We start from the raw sequence: 22500 nt of genomic DNA, 5'->3' as shown, positions 1-22500 counted from the left end.
GCTCGTCCCTCTTCCTCCTCCTCTTGGTGGTCTTCTGGTCTTCCTTGTGGAAGACCTGTCCATCGGCCTGCTTCCTCCAGCTCAGCTTGATGTTGGGGTCCTTCCCCTGGTCCCTCAGCTTCTGTTGGAGCTGAGACACCAAACTTATCTTATTACATTGGTTCTTCATGAAGGTAAAAAAGTAGAAGACATGATGTACCTGCTCCAACATGGCCGCCATCACAGCAGGGTTATTCAGATCCACGTCCCCCTTCTTCTCAAACTTCACTTTGATCACTTTCTTTGTAACAGGAACCACTTTGGAAAAATAAAAGAAACTTTATGAGTTCAAACATGACTTTACATCTCAAAATATACAGCTCCATATCAACGGATGAAGGTTTCTGGAGAACATCAACGCAGATCATGGTTTTAAAAGTTGGAACATTCAATAACAGCCCAATGAGTTATTTAACAAGGAGTAATGAACCTGCATACAAGCAAGCAGACCCACTGGACCGGGGACCTGGTGGTCTAGACCTGCTCTATCTGTAGATTATAGAGAGGTCTAGACCTGCTCTATCTGTAAATTATAGAGTGGTCTAGACCTGCTCTATCTGTAGATTATAGAGAGGTCTAGACCTGCTCTATCTGTAGATTATAGAGCGGTCTAGGACCGTGGTCTAGGACCGAGGCCCCTGCCGGATCACAGGACGCTGCATCCATCATCGGGGGAGCTGGGGGGGGGGACGTGATGTAACACCTCCATCACATTTATTTCTGGTTACCTACAGAATATATTTAGACTTTTGTATGTAATTCAAAAAAGATCTAAACAGGATGGAAATGAGCAGACGCTCCATTTTTGGACCGTACCACTCCCCTGGACTCTAGCACTCCCCTGGACCGTACCACTCCCCTGGACCGTACCACTCACCTGGACCGTAGCAAATGAACGCTCTCTCCATGTCACATGGCCAGTCCTCCCAGGCTCCTGATTGGCTGAAGTCTGCAGCCACGCAGGTCTGGTTCCCCTTGTTATCAGGTTGCCCGGTCTTCCAGAAGCTGAATGAGGAGTTACTTCCATCAGACCACTTCCAGGGGTCTCTGAAGAGGCCGATCCAGACTGCGCGTTTTAGTATCCCCTGTATCTTCTGCTGGTCTGCCAAGTCCCTCACACTGGCCAGGTCTGTGTAGTTAGCTCTGCAGCGGCTCTGGGCTTCAGTCCAGGTCAGGCCACTGGTGACGATGACAAAAGTGACATTGGACCCTGAAAGTGGAGCAGAGAGAAGAGTAGAGGCAGCAGAACATCCAACCTCCATCCATCACATCTGGGATTCAGGTCTTTATAATATCTACAATAAATCCACTGAGATATAAAGAACCACATCAATAAACTAACTCAACAGTCTCTCTAACCTCTTCAAAAACACTTGAAAATATATGCTTTTCTCGCCTAAATCTTTACCCCTAAAAGGTGCTGCAGTTCCCCCATCCTTTGACCTCTGATGACTCTGAGGTCGTTGTGAAGCTAACACTCTCAGTTTGTAGTTTCTAGAGGCAGTGTGACACCAGGCCTTACTGACACAGAGCTACAGAGGTTAGAACACAGAATCTCTATTTCCGTCCAAGTAAATCATCTGAAAAATTAATAAAAATCACTACTGTAAGCATATTACAGGTGCTACATACTAACATAGTACCCTAGCAACATGTCTCAACTTAGAACAGAAAACATCCAGAAAAAAATGGCTTATAAAATGGATTTTATATGAATGTATTTCTACAGATATGTCTGTGCGTTTTTCTTATTTCTTATTTCTAAAAAAGCCCAAAAAGTGCAAAATACAATACTTCTGAAATACAAAAACACATCCACATCACTCACACACATACCTAAAAGAACTACATACATAGATTTATAGAAATAAGTAATCATAGTTTGATGAAATGGTGAAATGCCATAAGAAGGCCATAATTTTGCTTTGACAGAGCTAGAGCCATCACAGGGTTACATTTTTCTAGTCTTGTTTGGTATCAATCAACTCGTCTTCTTATTGGCTACACAGGGAGGCTGGTTCCATAATGTTTGGTTGTAGTTGGATAGAGTAACTTTCAATATTTAACCAGGACCCGCCTCTGTAAACACTACTACTTCATTGGCTTACACAAAGGATTTCTCAGCTTCCAGTGGAGGGATTGGCTTATTTCAGCTGTCACTCAACTCCTTAGACTTCAGGCTATCCGTCTGTTTGCAGAGATCCAACGTGGCAGCTTCAGGACGGACGGCAGAAGTGATCAAAGTCCAAAAATGATGGACTGTTCAGCTTTGTTTAAGAAGGAAACTCGGACAGAATTTACCAGATTGTGAGGGGGCCAGCTCGTTTGGATTAAAAGGATTGGATGTACTTATTCTTTGAACTGTTGGCGACGTAGGAAAGAAAAGTTTATGACGATCTTTCACCGCTGTGGATAAAGACACGAGGACAAAGGTAGGGATGCACGCTCGACTTTAGACAGAAACGGTGCAGAATCTTTCTGGGTTTCTTTACTTCATAGCGTGATTATAACCGCTATAACTCTGTGTGTGGGCTCAATGGAATCATGAGACTTTAACCTTTCTGATGATGTACTGCATGAGCGGGTTTGTGACGATTTAATGCTCGCAATTCATGAATGACAAACATGTTGTCTCTTAAAGAGGAGACAGGTACCAGCACCGGCACAGTGCTCGCGCAGATGTCCTCAAGTCTATAAAACAATAGAGTTTGGACTTAATGTTTCTCGACATATGAATATGAAAAATAAAAGATAAAGGTGAAGGGGGGGGGCAGTCAAACAGTAGTATCATCGATTTGATAGGCGTTGTGTTCTTGGGGAGATGGGGGACCATGATTCACCCAACAACCACACATAGTTCGTGTTTCTGGTCTTAGTTCTTTAGTGGAATAATTAGATTGACTTCAGACTGTTTTCACATTTGTGTGATGAAGGATTTGTGCTATTTAGAATATTAATTCTATATTTTATTTGCATTTTGTTCTTAATATTTTATATTATTGTTGCTCTCTACTCTTGTTACATGTATCTGATTGAATATATTTTGGGCACATTTAAATATTTATTTTACATAACAATATACGTAATGAGTAATGAAAACAAAGAGGCAGAGAAGCAGAGAAGGGAAACTTCACCGGTTACTACTCTCACCTCTGACCTCTACACAGAGTGAATACACTTTGTTGTCACAGCCGGTGTCGAACCAGTCTCCATTGGAATTCATCCCTGTGCAGACTTTTCCCCTGTATCCAGCGTACACTTGTCCTAACCCCCATCGTCTGAAGTCCGTCTCCCCGGGTTTGTAGAAACCTGGGTCTGACAGGGACCACCTCCAGCTGTCCCCGGACAGTCCTATCCAGGCTCTCTGGTGGAGATATAAAGAATTAGACTCTGCTTTAGCTTTTTGTTGAAGACCAGATGTCACACTTTAGACTTCTACTACATTTCTAAGATAAATGTACTTGTTCCTGCTCTCCGTGCAGTCCTTAGTTCCTCTGGAGGGTTTCAACCCTCCGGTCAACTCTCTGGTTGAGATATAAGGAAATTAACGATAGTTTCTGATTTTAAGGAGCTTCTCAAGAACATAGATCTCTGCTGCTGTAAATACTGTTTGTGATGATTTAGTTTGTTGAATGTTTTGCTGCATTAGTGGTTTCTAGGTTTCAGGGTCTTGTAATGACCTGCTTCTATCGCTGCCTCTTCAAATACAAAGAATTGAAGCTCCAACACCACAGAAGCAGCAGTATTTAGGAAAAGATTGCTATTTAAGGCCAATGTGTAGTATGCTACAGATACCCCATCAGTGGTGTCATTAAACTTTGTCCCATAAGGGACAGGGTCGTCAAACCTCCATCTTAATATTACACTTCATTTTAATTTTCAATGATATTAAGACATATTTAAGTTGCATTTATTCATTTCTGCTCTCTGGTGTGTTCACTGGCCGTCTTTTTACACAACCTTTCCATTTACAGCCTTTATCAATTGGATCTACTACGGTAGTTTCAGTTTAGAGATTGAAGTTTGTTATGTCCCATGAACCATCAGCTTATGGTGGTGGAGAGGTTTGTGTGTCCCTATGAACCTGAGGGCTGTGTTGTCAGAGTCTTCCATGGCAAAGTGGTCTCAGGTGAGGGGCCAGACAAAGAATGATGGAGTGCTACCAGTTAGATCTGGTGGGGCTTACCTCCAGAGCTGTCAACTGATCACCATCTGGTGGTGAGTTGGGTCAGAGGTGGGGGGGGAAGACTTTGGACAGACCTGGTAAGCCCAAACAGGTAGTGTGGGTAAATTGGGAATGTCTGGAAGAGGCCCCTGTCTGACGTACTTCTTGTGGAGGCTGGGGGCATTGAACCTGAGAGGACAATGTTAAAAGTTTCCATTGCTGAAGCTACGGTGGAGAGCTGTGGTCTTAGGGTCTTAGGTGCCTCAAGGGGTGGTAACCCACGAACACCCTGGTGGACCCCGGGGGTCAGGGAAGCCGTCCGACTGAAGAAGGAGTCTTTCCGGGATATGTTACCCCGAGGTCTCCGGAGGCAGTTGGAAGGTACTGACGGGCCCGAAGGGCTGCAGCCTCTGCCGTGACAGAGGCAAAGGTGGACCTCAAGGGAGGAGGTAATGGGGCGGTGGAAGGAGCACTTTGAGGAACTCCTAAATCTAGCTAACATGTCCTCTATGGTAAAGACAGAGCTGGAGGATGATGCTAATATGTCCTCTATGGTAGAGACAGAGCTGGAGGATGATGCTAACATGTCCTCTATGGTAGAGGCAGAGCTGGAGGATGATGGGGGATTGTCGTCAATTTCCCTGGTGGAGGTCGCTGAGGTAGTCAAACAACTCCACAGCGGCAAAGCCCCAGGGATTGATGAGATCCGTCCAGAAATGCTGAAAGCACTGGGTGTGGGGGGGCTGTCTTGGTTGACACGCCTCTTCAACATAGCGTGGAAGTCTGGGACGGTGCCTAAGGTGTGGCAGACCGGGGTGGTGGTTCCCCTCTTCAAAAAGGGGGACCAGAGGGTGTGTGCCAATTACAGGGGTATCACACTTCTCAGCCTCCCTGGTAAAGTCTACTCCAAGGTGCTGGAAAGGAGGGTTCGGATAGTCGAACCTCGGATTGAAGAGGAACAATGCGGATTCCGTCCTGGCCGTGGAACAACGGACCAGATCTTTACTCTCGCAAGGATCCTGGAGGGAACCTGGGAGTCTGCCCAAACAGTCTACATGTGTTTTGTGGCTCTGGAGAAGGTGTATGACCGGGTCCTCCGGGAGACACTGTGGGAGGTGCTGCGTGATTATTTGGTCCCGATGACATCATCGGTCTGTGACCTTCAGCACTCACTGGATCGGTTCTCAGCCGAGTGTGAAGCGGCTGGGATGAGGATCAGCACCTCTAAATCTGAGGTCATGGTTCTCAGCAGGAACCCGATGGAGGGTCTTCTTCAGGTAGGGAGTGAGTCCTTACCCAAAGTGAAGGAGGTTAAATACCTTGGGGTCTTGTTCGCAAGTGAGGGGACCACGGAGCGTAAGATTTGTCGGAGAATCAGAGCAGTGGGGGGGGGGGGGGTATTACATTCAATTCATCGCACAGCTGGGAGGAGGCCTCGGGGAAGACCCAGGACTAGGTGGAGGGATTATATCTCCAACCTTGCCTGGGAACTTCTCGGGACCCCCAGTAGGAGCTGGTTGATGTGGCTATGGAAAGGGAGGTCTGGGGTCCCCTGCTGGTGCTGCTGCTCCTGCTACCCGATACCGGCTGAAGATGGATGGATGTTCAATGTAAGTGACGACAACCACTCAGTAACAATATATATTATAATCTTTATGTTAATTTGAGGCTTGAGCTGTCCGTGGACATGTTCCAACGTTACAGTCTTTGTTTTTCTGCTGCAGCTCAACAGGGAAACTCTGTCTGCTGAAGGTCAAACTCAAACTCTTCAGACTTCTACTACATTTCTAAGATGATTATTGTAGTTTTTCCTGCTCTCCGTGTAGTTCTTAGTTCCTCTGGAGGGTTTCATCCCTCCTGTCAGAAAGACTTAGACATGAAGGAGAAAGGTGAACTCACGTAGCTGTTCTTGGAGTAGAACATCTGGTCTAGATCCGCGGTGTTGTTCAGGATCTTCATGACCTCCATGTGGTCTACAGAGACCAGGTCTGTGTGTTTCTCTCTGCAGTATCTCTGGGCTTCAGTAAAGTTCTTCCTGTCATACACAAAATAGTACTGACGTCCAGCAGCTGATGAGACAGCACTCAGCCCTGTAGACACACACACACACACACACACACACACACACACACACACACACACAGACACACAGACACAAACACACACACACACAGCCAATTTAAATTTTTATATTTATAGCAGAGTGGGGGGGGGGGGGCTACTTGTGCTGGACCAGCGCCCTGAGTGGTTGGGGGGGGTGCGGTCCCTTGCTCAAGAGCACCTGGCAGTGCCCAGCAGGTAAACAGGCATCTCTCCATCTACCAATCCACTTCGTACTTTGGTCCTAAGGGGACCTGAACCCTCCGGTTCCCGACCCAACCCCCTATGGGCTGAGCTACTGCGCCCCCCCCAACAGTTACACCAACAGCACTCACCCCTGTAGGGACAGACACGTTTAACGTCAACACCTTTTTCAAGACATTCGGTATTACTGCTCCATGATGTGTGTTCTAGTTACACCAACGGCGCCTCTTCCCATGAGGTTTCATGGTAGTTGTGGTAGTTTTAATACTTGTACTCGGCAAAAGTGCTCTATCCGTATCGGATACTCGTTTCAGCCGAGTACTCGGCTCATCCCTAGTGCTCACCCAACAGGCCAATGGGAACGTGGCCCCGCCCAACTGGCCAATGGGAACGTGGCCCCGCCCAACTGGCCAATGGGAACGTGGCCCCGCCCAACTGGCCAATGGGAACGTGGCCCCGCCCAACTGGCCAATGGGAACGTGGCCCCGCCCAATTGGCCAATGGGAACGTGGCCCCGCCCAACTGGCCAATGGGAACGTGGCCCCGCCCAACTGGCCAATAGGAACGTGGCCCCGCCCAACTGGCCAATGGGAACGTGGCCCCGCCCAACTGGCCAATAGGAACGTGGCCCCACCCAACTGGCCAATAGGAACGTGGCCCCGCCCAACTGGCCAATGGGAACGTGGCCCCGCCCAACTGGCCAATGGGAACGTGGCCCCGCCCAACTGGCCAATGGGAACGTGGCCCCGCCCAACTGGCCAATGGGAACGTGGACCCGCCCAACTGGCCAATGGGAACGTGGCCCCGCCCAACTGGCCAATGGGAACGTGGACCCGCCCAACTGGCCAATGGGAACGTGGCCCCGCCCAACTGGCCAATAGGAACGTGGCCCCGCCCAACTGGCCAATAGGAACGTGGACCCGCCCAACTGGCCAATAGGAACGTGGCCCCGCCCAACTGGCCAATAGGAACGTGGACCCGCCATGACACTATTTTCACATTGAGAGAAAAGTCCTGAGACGAGAGCAAAGACTTATTATTATTATTATTATTATTATTATTATTATTTTATTTTATTTCATTAGGTTTTTAGAGCGAGAAGAAAAACGTTTTGAGACAAACACTTTTTTTTTCAAATAGATATTTGAGAGTTTGAAAAAGTATTTTGAGAGAGAAGTTGTTGCTATTTCTCTCAGGTGATTTATTATAATAAAGAATCTATTCTAGCTCCATTCTCTAAAAGCTCTGACCAACCCCCACGGACCATAGCTGCTGCTGACCAATCACAGCAGAGTGTGCCAGCTGACCAATCACAGCAGACCGGGCCTCCGGGGAGGCGGGCCCAGAGCTCAGAGACTTTCAGGTGAAGCTGCAGCCACGTGCAGAAGAAGAAGCATCAGAGCATCGTCGTATCCATGGAGACGCCAACACAACAATTATGATGAATAAATAATAACAATGAATAGTCTAACAGGGCTCTTTAAGCTCTAATCTGGGAATGAAGCCCTGGAATAAGAGCTGGATATGCACGACTGAGACAATGAGAACAATATGGTGAATGCTGCTGAATCACACAATAACTATAACAATAACAATAAGTTAATCATCATTCTCATATCTCACTAATGATCCATTATTTATTCATCTTTCTCATTTTCTATTTCAGAACTGTCCATAATGTTCAAACTGTTCATATTGTAATATAATAACATAATACTGTTTATCCCAGTATGCTCCACATTTAAATCATTTTTATTGATCTCTTCATTCATCTCTCTATATTGTTTCTGTTTAGAGTAAATATAAATATTGTGTATATACTAGTGTGTATATTTTTGTTTTGGTTGTTTTGTGTGTAAGCACAGTGTGAGCAAAGAGACATACATATATACATATATATATATACATATATATATATACATATATATATACGTATATATGTATATGTATATATATATATACATATATACGTATATATACATATATATATACGTATATATGTATATGTATATATATATATACATATATATATGTATATATATATACACTGTGTGAAAGGTACGTGTTAATATGGACATTATTGATATAATTAATATTTTTGATATTTTTGATATTTTTGATATTATTAATATTATTCATGTTAGTAATATTTATTATTATTATTATGGCTCATAACTCTGGAATATTGGAAACATCCGTCATCATGGTACTTTCCTCTTTTAACATTTTTATAGTGACTTTAGATTTATGTATTTATATTCATATTCATATATATATTTATATATATGTATATGTTATGTCATGTAGACACCTGGACGGCGTCCGTCTACCTGTCCTCGTCTCTTTAAGGGGGACGGGGCCGAGTCCTCTGTCGTGTTTCAACAGGAACTATTTCACCAGAAGGAGCTCAGAACATAACTCATGATCACTGAGCTGGACGTCTCTTATTTTATGGATTTGATTTGCTAATAAATGAATAAACTGTGATAAGAGTCCTGTTGTCACACAGATATGTAAACGTGTCGTAATAATAAAGATTATTAACATTTATGAAACATGAAACACTCACCTGATGCAGCCATGATGAGCAGAAGAAGTCTGTCCATCTCGCTCTGGGTCGTCCTCTCTGTGTCTTCAGACAGGACGCTGCTCTGGGTCGTCCTCTCTGTGTCTTCAGACAGGACGCTGCTCTGGGTCGTCCTCTCTGTGTCTTCAGACAGGACGCTGCTCTGGGTCGTCCTCTCTGTGTCTTCTGGTCTCTGCTCTGGGTCGTCCTCTCTGTGTCTTCTGGTCTCTGCTCTGGGTCGTCCTCTCTGTGTCTTCTGGTCTCTGCTCTGGGTCGTCCTCTCTGTGTCTTCTGGTCTCTGCTCTGGGTCGTCCTCTCTGTGTCTTCTGGTCTCTGCTCTGGGTCGTCCTCTCTGTGTCTTCTGGTCTCTGTCCATAGAACTCTTGTTATTAGTTCCTCTAATATTTACATGTTATGTAAATAATGATCAGAACAGACAATGGAAAAAGTTCCTCTTTCTCTAAATATGGATGATGCCTACAGCAATATACAAATAGACACACACACACACACACACACACACACACACACACACACACACACACACACACACACACACACACACACACACACACCCTGTGACCTTGTGAACAGAGGACAGACAGACAGACAGGCAGAGAGACAGACAGGTGAAATGATTCCAGATGAAATCAGATTTCTGGAATAAGAAGAATTTTATTATTTGTGTCGATAATCAAACGGTTTCAGAAGAAGAGCTGGTCTTGTTGCTAAGAGACAGATAATTAATTATCAGCATTCACACGAGTTAATGATCAAATATAACAAGAAAAGCATCTAATCTCTATATAATATATTAAGATATGATCAAATATAACAAGAAAAGCATCTAATCTCCATATAATATATTAAGATATGATCAAATATAACAAGAAAAGCATCTAATCTCCATATAATATATTAAGATATGATCAAATAGAACAAGAAAAGCATCTAATCTCTATATAATATATTAAGATATGATCAAATATAACAAGAAAAGCATCTAATCTTCATATAATATATTAAGATATGATCAAATATAACAAGAAAAACATCTAATCTTCATGTTTAAGAAGCTGTAAAAAGATGAATTGATTATAAAAATAGTTGTGCAACTTCAATAGTTTTCAACATGGACCCTATTTAGTTAAAGAGTAAGATCCTTTTAGTTTACCATGAAACAGAAATCACCGTCACCAACCCACCAGACTCCATGTAAATAATCACTACTTTTAGCAAGTATAGAGCAGCATATCTCCACCAGACTCCATGTAAATAATCACTACTTTTAGCGTGTATAGAGCAGCATATCTCCACCAGACTCCATGTTAATAATCACTACTTTTAGCGTGTATAGAGCAGCATATCTCCACCAGACTCCATGTAAATAATCACTACTTTTAGCATGTATAGAGCAGCATATCTCCACCAGACTCCATGTAAATAATCACTACTTTTAGTGTGTATAGAGCAGCATATCTCCACCAGACTCCATGTAAATAATCACTACTTTTAGCATGTATAGAGCAGCATATCTCCACCAGACTCCATGTAAATAATCACTACTTTTAGCGTGTATAGAGCAGCATATCTCCACCAGACTCCATGTAAATAATCACTACATTTAGCGTGTATAGAGCAGCATATCTCCACCAGACTCCATGTAAATAATCACTACTTTTAGCATGTATAGAGCAGCATATCTCCACCAGACTCCATGTAAATAATCACTACTTTTAGCGTGTATAGAGCAGCATGCGCATGGGAAAATAGGGTCCAGGTTGAAAAAGAAGATCCAGAACTGACTCTGAATCAGCTGATAGTTGCAGCTCTGTTCTGCTCCGTCACATCTTAGAGGAAAGAAAGAGACGCAGCAACTCCACATTACAGCTCGTCCCTCTTCCTCCTCCTCTTGGTGGTCTTCTGGTCTTCCTAGTGGAAGACCTGTCCATCGGCCTGCTTCCTCCAGCTCAGCTTGATGTTGGGGTCCTTCCCCTGGTCCCTCAGCTTCTGTTGGAGCTGAGACACCAAACTTATCTTATTACATTGGTTCTTCATGAAGGTAAAACAGTAGAAGACATGATGTACCTGCTCCAACATGGCCGCCATCACAGCAGGGTTATTCAGATCCACGTCCCCCTTCTTCTCAAACTTCACTTTCATCACTTTCTTTGTAACAGGAACCACTTTGGAAAGATCAGAGAAACTTTCTGAGTTCAAACATGACTTTACATCTAAAATATACAGCTCCATATCAACGGATGAAGGTTTCTGGAGAACATCAACGCAGATCATGGTTTTAAAAGTTGGAACATTCAATAACAGCCCAATGAGTTATTTAACAAGGAGTAATGAACCTGCATACAGGCAAGCAGACCCACTGGACCGGGGCCCTGGTGGTCTAGACCTGCTCTATCTGTAGATTATAGAGAGGTCTAGACCTGCTCTATCTGTAGATTATAGAGTGGTCAAGACCTGCTCTATCTGTAAATTATAGAGCGGTCTAGACCTGTTCTATCTGTAAATTATAGAACGGTCTAGACCTGCTCTATCTGTAGATTATAGAGTGGTCTAGACCTGCTCTATCTGTAAATTATAGAGCGGTCTAGACCTGTTCTATCTGTAAATTATCAAGGACCCAAATGCAGAGAAGAGGAGGCAGGCTGGAGCAGGTATGCAGGGATTGATTCAACCACAGTTTAAAACACCGGGAACGAAAGGTCAGGTCTGATCTAAAATCAAAACCAGGCCCGGGGAAGGCTGAAGTCCAAACAAAGGTCCAAACCAGGCACGGGGGAAGGTGGCTCACAGGGGATGGCAGGAACACTGTCAGGATAATGCAGACTTTGAAAACTCACAAGACAGACAAACTGGACGTCGTGCAGCAACAGGACACAACGATCAAGCACAAGTACAAGAGGTAACGAGATAACAGGGAACAGGTGAAACATCAGGTTAATCACTTTAGGGCGGGGCAGGACAATCAGACAGACAAACGTAAAGCTGGGCAAGACGAGACAGAACAGGAAACCAGACTACCAACGTAAAACAGGATGTAGGACAAACAGACACTTACGGGGAACACAAGACAGCACCAGCCACACAAAACCAGGGTGAAAAGTAGGACAAAAACACAAGGAGGCCAAAGAAAGGGAAAAATAAACCCCACAACACCCCAAACCATGACAGTACCCCCCCCCCCCCCAAAAAAAAGACAGACACCAGATGTCAAACAAAAACCCACAAAGAACGAAAAACAATCCAGAGAGGGCAAAAGGCATAGGGAGAGAGGGGGGTCAGGGACCGGGGCACAAGGAGCATTGGGGACAAAGACAGAGGGGTTCAGAACAGGAAAACCAGGGAAGAAATGAGGAAAGGAACGAGGAAGGGAACTGACAAGGGAACGAAAGAGGGACAAGAGAGGGACTGGAATGGAGAGAACGAGGGAGCGAGAGAGGAACCAGTACGGAGGGAACAAGAGAGGGACAGGGGCACAGGGAAACCAGGGGACGAAGGACACAAGGAGCCCTAGGGACAAGGACAGAGGGGATCGAGAAACACGAGGGACAAAGGCACAGGGGGGCAAGGACACTAGGGCTCAATGGACAAAAAAACAAGGAGCACAGGGAATGGAGTCACGGGGGACCAAGAAGAAGAGGGAAAAGGAATGGGAACGAAAGGAGGAGACTAGAGAAGGAGACAAAAGAGGAGACAAGAGAAGGAGACAAAGGAGGAGACGAGAGAAGGAGATGAAGGAGGAGACGAGAGAAGGAGACGAAGGAGGAGACGAGAGAAGGAGACAAGGAGAGGACGAGAAGGAGAGGACGAGAAGGAGACGACGGACGGGACGAGACAAACGAAGAACTGTGACGAGAGAGGAGAGGAGACGAGAGAGAGATGACGAGGGAGAGGAGACGAGAGAGAGGTGGTGGGATAAAAGGGGAGACAAAAAGACGCTGGAGGAGACAAAAAGGGGACGAGAGAAAAGGGGAGACAAGACAAAAAGAGGAGACGAGAGAAGCGAGGAGACAAAGGCGAGGAGATGAAAGAAGCGCAGAGACAAAGAAAGCAAGGAGACAAAGGAGGCTAGGAGACAAAGGAGGCTAGGAGACAAAGGAGGCTAGGAGATGAAGGAGGCTAGGAGACAAAAAGAGGCTAGGAGACGAATAGAGGCTTGGAGACAAGACAAGAGGGGAGACAACACGAGAGGGGAGACAGGACAAGAGACGAGACGGAGAAAGGGCATGAGGACAGAGGGCACGAAGAAAAGGCTGGGAATGACGGAAACACAGACGGGTCAGGCTAGGGAACAAATTTAGATGGGACAGACGCAGGGATCGGGAGGAAGACAGGGACGGGAACGGTGACAGGAACAGAGACGGTGACAGGGACAGACACAAACACTGGAACAGAGACACACACAGAAACAGGAACGAGCACGGGGACAGGGATACGAACAGGTGTCGAGACAGGGACAGGAACAGGCACAGTGATGGGGACAAACACAAGACCAGGGGAGCTAGGACTAAGGTAGCCTAAACACAGACAGGGGGGGGCGGGAATCCTGAGGACCTGGGACCCGGGGAAACCCGGGGACCAGGACTGGAGGAGGCCAGGGGACTGGATCTGGGGGGGACTGGGTCCCGGGGAACCCCTGGGCCTTGAACCAGAGGGACCCCTGGAGCCAGTGTCCAGGGGGGTAGTGGCGTGGACACAACTGAAAGCCAAAAGATAGATAGATAGATAGATAGATAGATAGATAGATAGATAGATAGATAGATAGATAGATAGATAGATAGATAGATAGATAGATAGGTAGATAGATAGATAGATAGATAATGTATTACTCATTTATAATATACTTGAGTCTGATGTGTCCGACATTTAAAAGAAAATTGTGAACAGTCAGATAAAAAATCTGAATTGAGCATCAAGGCTCACCTGGACCGTACCACTCACCTGGACCATACCACTCACCTGGACAGTACCACTCTCCTGGACCATACCACTCACCTGGACCGTAGCAAATGAACGCTCTCTCCATGTCACATGGCCAGTCCTCCAAGGCTCCTGATTGGCTGAAGTCTGCAGCCACGCAGTTCTGGTTCCCGTTGATGTTATCTGGTTGTCCGGTCTTCCAGAATCTGAATGAGGAGGAACCTCCATCAGACCACTTCCAGGGGTCTCTGAAGAGGCCAATCCAGGAATTACCTCCTCCACCTAGCATCCCCTGTATCTTCTGGTGGTCTGCCATGTCCCTCACACTGGCCAGGTCTGTGTGGTGGGTTCTGCAGTAGTTCTGGGATCCAGCCCATTTCATAGCATTGCGGACAACGACAAAAGTGACATTTGACCCTGAAAGTGGAGCAGAGAGAAGAGTAGAGGCAGCAGAACATCCAACCTCCATCCATCCACATCTGGGATTCAGGTCTTTATAATATCTACAATAAATCCACTGAGATATAAAGAACCACATCAATAAACAAATTTAACAGTTCCCCTCTGGGTCAAACAGGTTGCAAATAGGTGCCGATACTGTGGGTGCTCCGCTAACGAGCACCTCAAGGCGTTGTGTTAATGGGGGGATGGGGGACCATGATTCACCTGACAACCACGCAACAACCACACAGCGAACACCCAACAACCACGCAACAACCACGCAACAACCACACAGCAACCACGCAACAACCATGCAACCACCCAACAACCTCCCAACAACCACGCAACAACCACACAGCAACCAGCAACAACCAATCAACAATGGCTGGGCGGCTGTGGCTCAGTGGTACAGCGGTTGCCTGCCAATTGGAAGGTTGGTGGTTCGATCCCTGGCCCTGCAGTCCCATGTCAAAGTGTCCTTGGGCAAGACACTGAACCCCATGTTGCAGATGTGTGTGAGTGTGTATCTGATGAGCAGGTGTGTGAATGTGTGTGAGTGTGTATCTGATGAGCAGGTGTGTAGATGTGTGAGTGTGTATCTGATGAGCAGGTGTGTAGATGTGTGCGAGTGTGTATCTGATGAGCAGGTGTGTAGATGTGTGTGAGTGTGTATCTGATGAGCAGGTGTGTAGATGTGTGTGAGTGTGTATCTGATGAGCAGGTGTGTAGATGTGTGTGAGTGTGTATCTGATGAGCAGCCTCGGCCACAGTGTGTGTGATGGTGAATGTTTCCTGTAGATGTAAAAGCGCTTTGAGCAGTCGTTAAGACTGGAAAAGATATATAATAAAGCACATTTACGAGAAGCAGAGAAAGGAAACTTCACCAGTTAAAACTCTCACCTCCGACATCTGCACACACTGGATAACCTGTGTTGTCACAACTGGTGTCGTACCAGTATCCATCAGGATACATCCATACGCAGATGTTTACGCTGTATCCTTCGTTTGGTTGTCCTGGCGCCCATCGTCTGAAGTCCGTCTCCCCGGGTTTGTAGAAACCTGGGTCTGACAGGGACCACGTCCATCTGTTGGGGTCATGGTCCCGGGACAGTCCTATCCAGGCTCTCTGGTGGAGATATGAAGAATTAGACTCTGGTCTAGCTTTTTGTTGAAGACCATATGTCACTCTTTAGACTTCTACTACATTTCTAAGATGAATATTGTAGTTTTTCCTGCTCTCCGTGTAGTTCTTAGTTCCTCTGGAGGGTTTCATCCCTCCTGTCAGAAAGACTTAGACATGAAGGAGAAAGGGGAACTCACGTAGCTGTTCTTGGAGTAGATCATCTGGTCTAGATCTGCGGTGGTGTTCAGGACCTTCATGACCTCCATGTGGTCTACAGAGACCAGGTCTGTGTGTTTCTCTCTGCAGTATCTCTGGGCTTCAGTAAAGTTCTTCCTGTCATACACAAAATAGTACTGACGTCCAGCAGCTGATGAGACAGCACTCAGCCCTGTAGACACACACACACACACACACACACACACACACACACACACACACACACACACACACACACACACACACAGCAGATTTAATATTGTATATTACAGCGGAGTGGGGGGGCTGCTAGTGCTGGACCAGCACCCTGAGTGGTTGGGGGGGGGGGGGTTCAGGACCTTGCTAAAGAGCACCTGGCAGTGCCTGGCAGGTAAACAGGCATCTCTCCAGCAACCAATCCACTCCGTACTTTGGTCCTAAGGGGACTTGAACCAGCGACCCTCCGGTTCCCGACCCAACCCCCTATGGACGGAGCTACTGACGTGTCAGGACACAACGTTTAACAAGACCGGAGCGAGCACCCAGAAGCAGAGAAGGCCAGGCCGGCAGGAGAGGGTCTCCAAGGCTTTATTTTACTCAAAAAACAAAAATAACACGAACACAGGAAGCACCGGATCTAAAACAAAGTCCCAAAACCCAAACTAACAAAAGAAGAAGTCACGTTTACAACAGGCCACGGGGACGGGGACAACACCTGGAAACACCTGGAAACACCTGGAAACCTGCAACAGGACGACGACCGACACGGCACAAACACACGAGAATGATCCGACGAGACACACAGGGAACACAGACGGTAAATACAAGAGCTAACGAGGTAACGAGGTAACGAGGAACAGGTGATACACCAGGTAAATCACATTAGGGCGGGGCAATCAGACGGACAGGAAGTAAAACTAGAGACGAGACAAGACAGACACCAATCTTCAAAATAAAACAGGAAACAGAACATACAGACACTCACAGGGGAATGCAATACAGAGACTACCACACAAGACCGGGAGGATACTAAGACACAAGACCGGGAGGATACTAAGACACAAGACTGGGAGGACATTAAGACACAAGACCGGGAGGACACTAGCACACAAGACCTGGAGGACACTAAGACACAAGACCAGGAGAACACTTAGACACAAGACCGGGAGGACATAAAAGACACAAACACAAGGAGACAAGACAGGACTAAAAAAACAAAGAAGAAGAAAAAGAAACCAAAGTATCACATAACATTAGCGTAAGGATCCCAGAGTCTTCCCATTCTCCATCCTGGTTCCATTTCAATGACGGCATCACTGATTGGTCGACAGTGACTTGACTGTCATCACCTCAGAGTCGACTTTAACATGAAGCTGGAACCGGTTCTGCAGTCAGGATGGGATTAATATGCATATGTCTGTGAAGAAGGCAGGATGGCCATTTGTTCCTCACCTCCCCCCCCCCCCTGTTTCTGACTGTAAAGAGTTGATCAGGTCAAGTCTGGCATTCAACATATGGAAAGGGGCTTCCTGCTATGCAACAAAGGGTGGTCCTCTCTGTCTCCTGTCCCCTGGGGTTTTAGTCTAGGCTAAAACAATACAATGTTGATTGGAATATGTTGATGTCAGAGTTTCACATTTGCACGACAGAAGCATTTGCTCTGATACCAAGGGGAGACCCCCGGAGGTGTAGAGGGCGGGTTCTGATTGGACAGCAAAGATGCACTAGATCTGCTGTCATGACAACAACGGACCAATGAGCAAGGATTTGAGTGCACCAGGGGAAAGGGAACCGCCCCAAGGTGCACGGGATAAAGGTGTGCCATTTAGGACTTTTCAGGACTGCTTCCATGTGACTCCGTCAGGAGGAGCGTGGATCAGTCCGCTGTCAGCTGCAGTGTTACCATGTTTTGTTTTGTCTGATTGTCTTTGTCTCATCATCTTCATCACTGCTGTTGCATTAAACCTTTTCCTTAATTCTCAATTCAACCCTCAGCCTCCTTTTCCTCAAAGATCCAACGAACGCGATGTTAAGTTATGAATTTCTTACAGTAGATACACCCCGAGCTAACGTTAGCTAACCTGTCAGTTAACATTCGGCTGTTAGCTAGCTAGGTTGCTGTCTTTGTAAAGTTTAATGCACGGTGGCATGTTCATCTCTCTATATGCCGTTACCGTAAATGCGTAACGTTAGCAGAGATTTAGAAAGTATGTTCATCACTGGTTGTATCTGTAGACGGGAGGTAACACTGCACCGTGTTAACTTCACTAGCACCGTACAACAAAGGCTGACATGTATGAGCACTCCCGTGTAATAACGGTATGTTATAGCATTCATAACGTAAACATCTTGTTGTTGTGTTACCGTCTTTTAACAGGGACTAACGGAGGCGGTCACCAAGGACGGCAAAGCTACGACCAGCAGGAGACAGAGGCCAAAGAGAGATGTTGAATACATTATTTGCTATATTAAAGATTGTCTTTCTAACAATAAATGCTTTAAATTAACTGGTTTGTCCGTGTCATTAAGTTATTGGGCTTGTGTATATATATTAACTGTTTTTCAAGGTCTATTTTCCCATCAATTGTGACCGGACAGAGGAAACTTCAATTATTTACTATAATTCAACAATTATATTCAGATGCTATCTGTTTTTATAACTCGTATACATGTTTAAAAAAGAAAGTAGCTGTAAAATTAGCTTGCAGTTTACTGCATACATGTAACATTAGCTTATTTTACAGGTCAAGAAATGAAAATATGATCAGCAACTACAAGGTAAAGCTACCAGCTAATGAGCTACCACAGGCAGGTATGACATGCAGTAAACTGTAAGTGAGAAAGATTAAATAGTACTGTCGACACGTGTCAAACATGAAAAGTCATACCACTGATAAAAATCCGCCAACACAGTAAACGTAGGTGTGTGTAATGGTCAAGGGTTGTTACGTTCATGATGAAGAAAACTACACAGTGGACTTTAACTGTATAATATACTTGTGATACAACTGTAATCTACCAGGACAGGTTGATTTACCTAAAACTTTCTCCTTTGTCTGCAGTCTGCAAGCAACACCATCATCGGCAGCTGTGTGATCGCCCTTCATGTTGAATAATATACTTGTGTGTACAGTATATAGTTATGTTTGAACATGTACACCTTACGAGTTGTTACAACAGCATCAGAACAATTCCACGTCAAAATTTAACGGAAATAACAGTTAATTATATACACAAACCCAAGAACTTAATGACACGGACAAACCAGTTAATTTAAAGCATTTATTGTTAGAAAGACAATCTTTAATATAGCAAATAATGTATTCAACATCTCTCTTTGGCCTCTGTCTCCCTGCTGGTCGTAGCTTTGCCGTCCTTGGTGACCGCCTCCGTTAGTCCCTGTTAAAAGACAGTTAACACAACAACAAGATGTTTACGTTATGAATGCTATAACATACCGTTATTACACGGGAGTGCTCATACATGTCAGCCTTTGTTGTACGGTGCTAGTGAAGTTAACACGGTGCAGTGTTACCTCCCGTCTACAGATACAACCAGTGATGAACATACTTTCTAAATCTCTGCTAAGGTTACGCATTTACGGTAACGGCATATAAAGAGATGAACATGCCACCGTGCATTAAACTTTACAAAGACAGCAACCTAGCTAGCTAACAGCCGAATGTTAACTGACAGGTTAGCTAACGTTAGCTCGGGGTGTATCTATCTAATTATTATAGCAATTTGTACAAGCTTCAAAGCGTTAAGCTTGACATTAATGTAAAACATTAACGGTGATAACAAATGTACGGCACACACTAAAGATACTTACATTTAAATTATAACTTCACCGTCAGCGAAGCCGCTCAAACTCCCGCTTATGTCCGCTATTTTATTTTTAATTTTTTTTAAACGAGCCGTCAAAGGCTCGCGCATAGGATTGTGGGTGATTTGGGACCGCGAAGGATACACATATGCATCCTTCTCTGTCAATGGGAAATTTTCTGAATGAAGGACTCCGTCCTTGGAGGAATTCAGAGGATTCTTGAAATTGGAACGGTCCTTCGACGGACGTCGATGACGTAGCGTCCTCCTCCTGGCTTTGGAGGATCCTTCCGGGACATTAAGAAACGGCTGCTGATTCATTTTCTACATCCCAACAGCATCATTTAACAGCACAGTTAACACTTCCACAACCATTTCATCCAGTGTTTTGAAATGCAGCAAAATAATTAAGTGACGCCAGCCCGCAATGACGTGCACTTGATAGCCTGTTCCATTTTACATGTTCTCCAAATGCTAAGGAGGACTCTGACCTGCTCCTGAAGGATCCTTGACATTGAGAAACACCCATAGTATGGCGTATGGTGGCCTTGGAGACTAAGACCAATAGGAAGCCTTTCATCTCTGTGATGTCATCTCTTTGATCTGTAATCAGTTAACAATGCAGCTGTCACCTGTGTCACCAGCTATTCAGACACTGAACAAGCTCTCAAACAAATGGTAATTCCGCCAAAAGGATACAAGATACAAATAAAGTGACGGGCTCATGAGCACCAGAAGGCCTTTGTGAACGTATTGATATAATATTCATGTGGATAAAGTAAAGAATGTGGGCGTATCAGCGATGTAAAAAAGTGCTTCGCTCTGCTTTTTGCTCAGAAATGTGGACGATGTTTAACATGACAGTGAATGAAGAAAGATCCTGAAATCTTGTAATTGTGAAGGTCGCTGAGCAAAAGTATTATTCATATCTCAGAAATGACACACTGGCTGAAACTAGACAAGAATACCTACATATTGATGTATAAATTGTCCATGACAAGTTAGAATTGTTTGCGTTGGAGCAAGTTTATAGAGACAGAACCAAGATACATTTTGAATCTCTCCACTCTAGAGACAGCACTCCACACTCTACTTCACGCAATACACACTCATTATAAATGCAGAAAAATCTAAAATGTACACTATACTTAAACTGATTTTTCACAAAAACTGTAAAATGTATCAATCTGAAAAGCCAAGTTATGATAGCTATGTATTTTGTGAACATTTTAAAGTTTGAACCACGTCTGTAGGTGAAAGTATGAAGGAGCTGAACGTTTTGGGAGCAGAAGAAGATTTGAAGGATTTGAAGCTTGCTCTCATTGACTTTAATGTTAAAATTAAATGTTTCAAAACTTAATATTTGAAAAAGTATAAATAGTGATGTTAGGAACGTGGCCCTGCCCAACTGGCCAATGGGAACGTGGCCCAGCCCAACTGGCCAATAGGAACGTGCCCCAGCCCAACTGGCCAATAGGAACGTGGCCCCGCCCAACTGGCCAATAGAAACGTGCCCCAGCCCAACTGGCCAATAGGAACGTGGCCCCGCCCAACTGACCAACAGGAACGTGGCCCCGCCCAACTGACCAATAGGAACGTGGCCCCACCCAACTGACCACTGAGCTGGACGTCTCTTATTTTATGGATTTGATTTGCTAATAAATGAATAAACTGTGATAAGAGTCCTGCTGTCACACGGATATGTAAACGTGTCGTAATAATAAAGATTATTAACATTTATGAAACATGAAACACTCACCTGATGCAGCCATGATGAGCAGAAGAAGTCTGTCCATCTCGCTCTGGGTCGTCCTCTCTGTGTCTTCAGACAGGACGCTGCTCTGGGTCGTCCTCTCTGTGTCTTCAGACAGGACGCTGCTCTGGGTCGTCCTCTCTGTGTCTTCAGACAGGACGCTGCTCTGGGTCGTCCTCTCTGTGTCTTCAGACAGGACGCTGCTCTGGGTCGTCCTCTCTGTGTCTTCTGGTCTCTGATCTGGGTCGTCCTCTCTGTGTCTTCAGACGGGACGCTGCTCTGGGTCGTCCTCTCTGTGTCTTCAGACGGGACGCTGCTCTGGGTCGTCCTCTCTGTGTCTTCAGACAGGACGCTGCTCTGAGTCGTCCTCTCGGGTCTTCAGACGGGACGCTGCTCTGGGGTCGTCCTCTCTGTGTCTTCAGACGGGACGTGCTCTGGGTCGTCCTCTCTGTGTCTTCAGACGGACGCTGCTCTGGTCGTCCTCTCTGTTAAGACGCTGTTCTTATAACTCTTGTTACTTGTTCCAACTCCTCTACTATTTACATGATAGCAAATAATGAGCAGAAACAGACAAAAGACAATATACACAAAACAACACACATACACACATACAGAGACACACAGGGACAGACAAACAGAGACGCACACAAGTACAACACCACACACACAGACATGCACACACCCACAGAGACACACACACACCACACACACACAACACATGTACACCACACAACACTACAGACACACCTGTATGTGTTGTTGTACTGTCCCTTTACTCAGTGCGATTGAACACATCATAAATAAAATCATTTTAAATCAAATACTGGTTTTCATCGATCTCCGACGACAACCACGAGACCTGCTTTACAAAGCTGTCTTTACTCTCTGTTGTTATTATTTTACACATTTTCACTAAATCCCGAAGGGCTTTGCATCGTTTCCTGTGTTGTGAACCAGTTCCATCCTGCACGCCTCCTTCTGCCTCCAGTCTAACTTTAAAGAAGCTAACCCTGGAAGGGCCCTAAGTGGTGCAGGACAGGAGGCCGGGGTGCTGCTGTATGAAGACTTCACCAGGGCTCTTACAACAAGATCATGTGATGTAAAACTCGTCCCCCCCCCGTCCCCGTCCCCGTCCCCGGCCCCGTCCCCCC

General features: G+C 45.4%; 3 protein-coding genes across 3 annotated transcripts in view; all 3 read right to left on the bottom strand.

Moving 5' to 3' along the window:
- LOC116685432 (secretory phospholipase A2 receptor) overlaps positions 1-1301 on the bottom strand; it is a 1479-nt gene extending 178 nt beyond the window's left edge. Inside the window, exons 1-3 of the mRNA XM_032510492.1 lie at positions 917-1301; positions 200-297; positions 1-130 (exon numbers count right to left, since the gene is read on the bottom strand). The exon at positions 1-130 is cut by the window's left edge and continues 178 nt beyond it. Of these exons, the coding sequence (XP_032366383.1) occupies positions 1-130; positions 200-297; positions 917-1301 (613 nt within the window). The remainder of the gene's footprint in view (positions 131-199; positions 298-916) is intronic.
- A 1868-nt stretch (positions 1302-3169) lies between these two features.
- LOC116685431 (hepatic lectin-like) lies at positions 3170-9255 on the bottom strand. The gene is made up of 3 exons (XM_032510491.1): positions 9078-9255; positions 6104-6294; positions 3170-3403 (listed from the first exon to the last, which is right to left on the bottom strand). Exons 1-3 carry the CDS (start codon positions 9112-9114, stop codon positions 3170-3172), a joined length of 462 nt encoding a protein of 153 aa, XP_032366382.1. The 5' UTR covers positions 9115-9255.
- Positions 9256-10654: 1399 nt separating this feature from the next.
- LOC116685434 (putative C-type lectin domain family 20 member A) lies at positions 10655-21775 on the bottom strand. The gene is made up of 6 exons (XM_032510495.1): positions 21356-21775; positions 15774-15964; positions 15354-15579; positions 14088-14429; positions 11163-11260; positions 10655-11093 (listed from the first exon to the last, which is right to left on the bottom strand). Exons 1-6 carry the CDS (start codon positions 21390-21392, stop codon positions 11007-11009), a joined length of 981 nt encoding a protein of 326 aa, XP_032366386.1. The 5' UTR covers positions 21393-21775; the 3' UTR covers positions 10655-11006.
- Positions 21776-22500: the final 725 nt, after the last annotated feature.

Source organism: Etheostoma spectabile, unplaced genomic scaffold (assembly GCF_008692095.1).
Source record: "Etheostoma spectabile isolate EspeVRDwgs_2016 unplaced genomic scaffold, UIUC_Espe_1.0 scaffold00569828, whole genome shotgun sequence".
In the NCBI taxonomy this organism is placed as follows: Eukaryota; Metazoa; Chordata; class Actinopteri; order Perciformes; family Percidae; genus Etheostoma; species Etheostoma spectabile.
This window is presented reverse-complemented; position numbering and strand designations above follow the sequence as displayed.

Coding starts and splice junctions, on each gene's coding strand:
- LOC116685431 (XM_032510491.1), bottom strand. CDS start 9,114: ATGGACAGACTTCTTCTGCTCATCATGGCTGCATCAG. Junction 6,295..9,077: donor GCTCATCATGGCTGCATCAG/GTGAGTGTTTCA, acceptor GTGTGTCTACAG/GGCTGAGTGCTGTCTCATCA. Junction 3,404..6,103: donor TCTACTCCAAGAACAGCTAC/GTGAGTTCACCT, acceptor TATCTCCACCAG/AGAGCCTGGATAGGACTGTC.
- LOC116685434 (XM_032510495.1), bottom strand. CDS start 21,392: ATGGACAGACTTCTTCTGCTCATCATGGCTGCATCAG. Junction 15,580..15,773: donor TCTACTCCAAGAACAGCTAC/GTGAGTTCCCCT, acceptor TATCTCCACCAG/AGAGCCTGGATAGGACTGTC. Junction 11,094..11,162: donor TGGCGGCCATGTTGGAGCAG/GTACATCATGTC, acceptor TTGGTGTCTCAG/CTCCAACAGAAGCTGAGGGA.